The 6,409-nt window shown below is 36.7% G+C and overlaps 1 protein-coding gene across 2 annotated transcripts in view; it reads left to right on the forward strand.

Annotated features, from left to right (window-relative positions):
* The window catches only part of LOC107663041 (N-acetylgalactosamine-6-sulfatase-like), a 43,324-nt gene that overhangs the window by 7,122 nt on the left and 29,793 nt on the right, over positions 1-6,409 (forward strand). For both annotated transcript variants that reach the window (XM_016453190.1, XM_016453191.1), the window contains exons 8-9: positions 2,211-2,350; positions 3,635-3,738. In XM_016453190.1, the coding sequence (XP_016308676.1) occupies positions 2,211-2,350; positions 3,635-3,738 (244 nt within the window). The remainder of the gene's footprint in view (positions 1-2,210; positions 2,351-3,634; positions 3,739-6,409) is intronic.

Genomic DNA, 6,409 nt, shown 5'->3' on the forward strand with positions numbered 1-6,409 from the left:
TGAAAGCCCGCAGGTGATGGAGATTTACCACTGATTACAGAACCAGCTTTCTGACAAGATGCGCATTAAATATCGCATGCGATTTATCGTGCAGCCCTAATAGTAAGGTAAATTACGTTAACCAAATAGCAGGGTTTTATCATACAAAACTATAATTTTTTATTTTGTATTTTTTTGAAGCATCTAGGACTTAGCAACATGTAATAAATGTCATGCTCAGTCAGTGACTGCTTGTATTTCCTAATATTATTATTATTGTTGTTGTTTTAAATATTGGTGTCTTTTCTTGTCTTATTTGGAAGCAGATAGCATACTGTATTGACATTTTTTTTTCTAATTCAAAGTGGTTCATTCTTTCTACACCAGCTTTCAAAAGTCCTGAACAACAGAAATCCATGTTTTCTACTTAATGTCATATAAGTGCTGTTGCTCCAAATATTGCAAATATTACAAATCACACCACTAATGCACAGACTGACAACCTCATCACAAACACACAAACGTATTCAAGCGGAGTGATATAATACAATTCTGTATTTCAGCATTTTTGGAACACCACTCAGCCAAACAAATTTGAGGATTGGAACTTACTGTTGTATAATATACATAAAAAAAAATGTTTTATTGTGTAATTTCACATGTAAAAATCTAGATGCTTTAAGGCAAAGTACCCCAGCTAAATAGGGTAGAAAATGTAACTGATATCACCATACTTCTTAAGTTGACTTTGATTGGCATTATCTAATTAAATATGACCCTTCATGGACCACAAAACCAGTCTTAAGTCGCTGGGGTATATTTGTAGCAATAGCCAAAAATACATTGTATGGGTCAAGATTATTGATTTTTCTTTTATGCCAAAAATCACTAGGATATTAAGTAAAGATCATGTTCCCTGTAGATATTCTGTAAATTTCCTACTGTAAATATATCAAAACTTAATTTTTGATTAGTAATATGCATTGCTAAGTACTTCATTTGGACTTTAAAAGTGATTTTCTCAGTATTTTGATTTTTTTGCTCCCTCAGATTCCAGATTTTCAAATAGCTGTATCTCGGCCAAATATTGTCCTATCATAACAAACCATACAACAATAGAAAGCTTAATTATTCAGCTTTCAGATGATGTATAAATCTCAATTTCGAAGAATTTACCCCTTATGACTGGTTTTGTGGTTCCAGGGTCACAAATATACTCTCATTTGCATTCATTTCTAGAACAGAAATATGAACATTGAATAAAGCCAGGATTCATTCAAAATTCTTTCATTTTATTAACTTATTGGAGTCAAAGGTTTTTCAGAAGGGATGTGATATTATCGCTTCATACATTTAGAAAATACTGTCAACAGAAAATGTAACCATTACTCTTCTGTAATAACCTTTAGAAAATTAATAGGTATTAAGCTGTAAAAATGTCCTGAAGTGGAGATTTTTGTCTGCATGAGAATGAGAAAATAATAATTTTTTAGGAAACTGCCTTTAAATGTATATATAGTAATTGAAATCTACAGATGAAGTAGATAAAGTGCAAAGTGTATTTTGCATGTTTATTTTCCACTAATCTGATAAAAACACATTATGAAAAGCCCAAACTCTAAAAAATGACCAGTGCATGAAATAACTCTGTTTTTCCTTAAAAAAAAAAAGACAAAACATGTATTTTCTCAAATCAGCCATTGTGTTACTTAACGGCCATAACATAATTATCGTTGTGGTCAAAATTCTGCATTGTGCTCTGCTGTTTTGTATTATATAAATGATTGGTTAATGAGATGCTATTTTTCCTGCTCTGAGGCGAGGATAAGGGCTGAAGGCTTCATTGGTAGTCTTGTCTGCAACTGTTTAGTATTCCACCCAGTGCTTTGGAATACTGGGGCTTCAGTAAGCATACGTTTCTTCAGAATGCTAAATGAGGTTTGTGTTGACAGAGGAATGGATCAAGGCTGAGGGGTATTAGCCAGGTGCTGGCAGTGGAGGGATTCAGCCTGACACGCCACATCTTAAAGTTTTATAACCAGCGCACATCAATCTGAGACATCTATCTTCCTCCATATAGCACATCCATCTGTCACAGGACAGGTTTCAAACGTGGGCTAATTTGACAGAATTTGTTATCCTGTCTGGGTTAGTGCAACTGAACAGGTAAATTTTTTAGTGCTTTGTTGCTGTGATTAAGGTGGGAAGACACTGTGTGATTTGTCTTGTAGTTATGGCGATGCGGTGATGGAACTGGATGACAGCATTGGTCAGATTCTGGCTCACCTGGTCAGTCTGGGAATCCACAACAACACATTGGTGTTCTTCACCTCGGATAATGGGGCAGCAGTGATGTCTGGACCGCATCAAAGTGGGAATCCTTTTACACTTCTCCACCTTATACATTAACACACCAAAGGGGGCTTCCACAGTTTTTTGGGGGTGTTTATGACACTTTTTTTTTCAGTAGGGGACTTGCAAGAAATTATTTCGAATTTTTTATCCAAATAATTTCTTGCAATTCCTCTGCTGATGGTGTAGGTTTGTTAGACTGAGAAGGCTGAAGTTAATTTTTTGTTCACTTTTTTTAATATAATTGATTTGAGCTAAATTTAAACTTTTCTTTTGATGTTTCTTAATATAGGTCCTTATATATTTTTATCTCTCTGCCTGTTGCATAAATCGCAAGTTTGTAACAGCAAAATTAACATGTAACAATATATTGTAAACATATAAACGTTGTTATTATTCTTATTTTATTATTATTTAACTTTTAGGGATAAAGTGTTGCTCTGAGCTTCACTGAGCGACACTACCGATAAATTCAATTAAGTTAAAGCTATGATGTGTAACTTTTTTGATTAAAAAATAGCAAAATGTTATTAATGAGAGAGTGCAAAAAAAATTTAAAAATCCTTCAAACCATCTTTAGCCAAATGCACTTGGATAAACCCATAATAATTCTTTTTAGAGCTTTCAGGGTGGATTTAAACCACATTTATCAATGTAGATGTGCAGGGATGAAGCACAACCATGTTATTTTTTTGTTTTACAGCTAGACACCCAAAAGTTACAGAGTGTAACTTTAAATGTGTGATTAGTTTTAGTTCATTACCCTCCAGTTTTTATTCCTAATAAATATTTAGAGGAAGTTCGAGCTCGTTGGTCTTCTGTGGCATTTAGTGAACCAGCACTAAGTGCAAGCTTGAATCAAACCTGCATCACTCACATGAGTGCAGCTTTTCAATATATCTGAATTATGTGCAGTAACTGCTAGGCCTCGGCTCAGATGTTTGTTTTAGTTTTCTTAGTTTTATTTTCATTGTTGGTCTATGGACACATACGCCAGTCAGATATATTTTAACATTACATTGTGTCATTTTAAGAAAGGTGGTGTGAATTTTTAAATGCTAAGTTTAGAATACTGTGGCAAGTTTTAAATGTTTTTTAAAACCTATTTCAAGACCATTGCATTCGGTTCTATCTTCTGCTCTCTCAAGTTATCTTTCATTTACACTCCCAATACACCTATTCAGTCTCTTTGAGTCATGGGGCTCTTTTGTAAAGATTATTTGTTAGAGAAGAATTGCCATCACTGTACTCCACAGACGAGGCTTTGAGTTTAAGATTCTCTTCTGTCATTTTTCATCCTCAGGCGGCAGCAACGGGCCGTTCCTTTGTGGGAAGGAAACTACGTTTGAAGGTGGGATGAGGGAACCAGCCATTGCCTGGTGGCCTGGACGGATCCCTGCTGGCACAGTGAGAATGATCCCAAGCTGTTAAAACTTAAACCAAACTTAAATGTAGAAGTCCCAATTGTGCTTTCAAGTTCACTGTATTCCATCTTTCCACAATCTCAAAATGCACCCTACACATTAAACTAAGAAAAAACATTCACCTTGCATCTTTGTGGATAAAACAAATTGAATTTTAATTAAGGGATAATGGTAATGCCCATCCAGCCGGTTGTTATTATTGTGCAATATCAGAGCTTCCATGAAGAGTGGCGCAGTTCATAGTAAGTGGCTTTGAGACAAGATAACAAACAATTTAAAACAAGACGAACATTCCAGGGTACAGACATACCACTTATATGCACCAAATAAAACAACAACAATCATTCTGACAACAAGACAAACACTATAATAGTACGACTGAAGTACTCCGATTTTATTTTCAATACAGTCCATAAGTGCAAGATGCAAGATGGTACAAGGTGCAATTGTATGAAACAAGACAGAGTAAATGAGCAATGTGATGCGAGAGACATGAAAGAAGCGCTGGCCTCAGATATCCAGATGAGTGGTCCGTTAATCAGCATTACTATTGAAAACGGTCATTATGAGGAATAACAGTCCTTGGAATGTCTTGGCTGACCAATCAGAATCAGGCATTTCAGAGAACTGTATAATAAATTTAACAAGGTTGATCAGATCTTTGCTACCATTTTTTTTTTGGTACCAATATTTAAAAAATGGAACTGGGTCTTATAAAAATCAGCTCCTTATTTAAAATATTGGCACCAAATAACAGTTATGATGCAGTTCCATTTTAAAGTTTACCTTTAAAGGCTAGCTTTACCAAATATCTTCTATTTATTCTTGAAATTCCTTATGATTCCCAGCCCTGGTCTCCTTTCCTCCCTTTTTTTTTGTGACAGAGGAAGCCTCCTTTTCCTGATCCGCTGAAGCTGTGTGCTCTGCAAATGACTTTTAATTGTATTAGGGGCAGCTGTGACATGGGGCTGTGGCGTGGAGGATTTTTGGAGGAGGGAGCGCGGGAGCCGCGCTAAGCCTGCCCCCGGCTCATATTTGAGGGGTGTGCAGGGCCCTGATAGCACAGCGGAGTGACGAGGGAGAGGGGGATTGGGAACGTCTTAAGCGGCTAATCTGTTTGTGTGTTTGCTGAGGTTGGATTGAGCTGTAATGAGGGCTTCTGTATCTGAATATGCCAGGCGTGCCGGATAAAGAACAGAAAGGGAGAGGAGAGCAGAGAGGAGTGCTGGGGTATGTGGCTGGGATGGAGGCGTGTGGTGTGCCAGGTGTCTGGGCAGTACCAGAGCAGTGCAGAGTGGGATAAGCAGGTGTTTCACACTGTTAATGTTTGTCTTGCAGCGACAGGCTGGATTTTGCCCTGTCCTGCTCCGCTCGAGTGTGGCTCTTTGTGATATGTGTGTCTTCTCATCCATTTCTTTCTTGGGAAGCATTGATGCCCCTTTTTGTTTTACTAAATGATGTGGGGTTGTATATTTATTGCAGATTTACAAATAAATCGAATCAAAAATGTATTCACAAATAAAGAAACAAATTAATATTCAGTGTTTCTCAGAAATTCATGAATTATTTTTATATATCTAGAAATTAATTACATTTTTGTATAGCTATTTTGTGTTTTAGAGGATTTCCTTGCAGTTTTGCTTTCAGAAATAAATCCACAAATAAATGTGCACAATTCTACAAATGCATGGGAAAGAATAATATAAATAAATGCTAGCAAGAAACCAAATATTGAAATAATAATAATAATAATAACCATTGATGAAATTAAAACCCAGATTTAAAAAAAAAAGGAAAAGAAAATAGAAAAAAAAATTAGATCTCAAAAATTTCTCTACAAAATGGTCGTGTAAATGTATGATTATTTTTTGGGCAAGTAACGGGTTAAAGGGTTACTCCACCCCAAAATGAAAATTTTGTCATTAATCACTTACCCCCATGTCGTTCCAAACCCATAAAAGCGTCGTTCGTCTTCAGAACACAATTTAAGATATTTTGGATGAAAACCGGGAGGCTTGTGACTGTCCCATTGACTGCCTAGTAAATTACACTGTCAAGGTCCAGAAAAGTATGAAAGACATCGTCAGAATAGTCCATCTGCCATCAGTGGTTCAACCGTAACGTTATGAAGCGACGAGAATACTTTTTGTATGTGAAGAAAACAAAAATAACGACTTTATTCAACAATTTGTCTCCTCTGTGTCTCTCCGCATCACCGTAGCGCCATTTTGGAAGTGAACTAACCCTGGAACATAAGCTGCTCCGGAGCAGGTTGTCTTCAGAGAGCAAGTTACTATGGTTATGGTTATTATATTGTTATTATATCTGTTAAATCTTTTAGATTTAACTTTATTTATTTATTTTTATTTTTTTTTTCCATGCGATGGCGCCGAAGACGGCAGCCTCAGTGTTTGGCTCTCCAGTGTTTGTACTGTTTTTGTTAGTTTTTCCTGTTTTTTTTTTGTTTCTCAAACACGATCAGTTTTACCAGGGATGAGCTGCTGAACATTCGGCAGAACACGCCACACAATCTTCTACCGGATTTCGTTTATTCGGACGTTTTGCTGAACGTTGTAGTCGGCGGAGCAGCTGCGCTGATCAAGCGCTTCAGGACGCGCAGACGGGGGAAGCGAGCCGGCGTGCTCGTGAAGCTC

This window comes from Sinocyclocheilus anshuiensis, unplaced genomic scaffold (assembly GCF_001515605.1).
Source record: "Sinocyclocheilus anshuiensis isolate Anshui unplaced genomic scaffold, SAMN03320099.WGS_v1.1 scaffold1317, whole genome shotgun sequence".
Taxonomy (NCBI): domain Eukaryota; kingdom Metazoa; phylum Chordata; class Actinopteri; order Cypriniformes; family Cyprinidae; genus Sinocyclocheilus; species Sinocyclocheilus anshuiensis.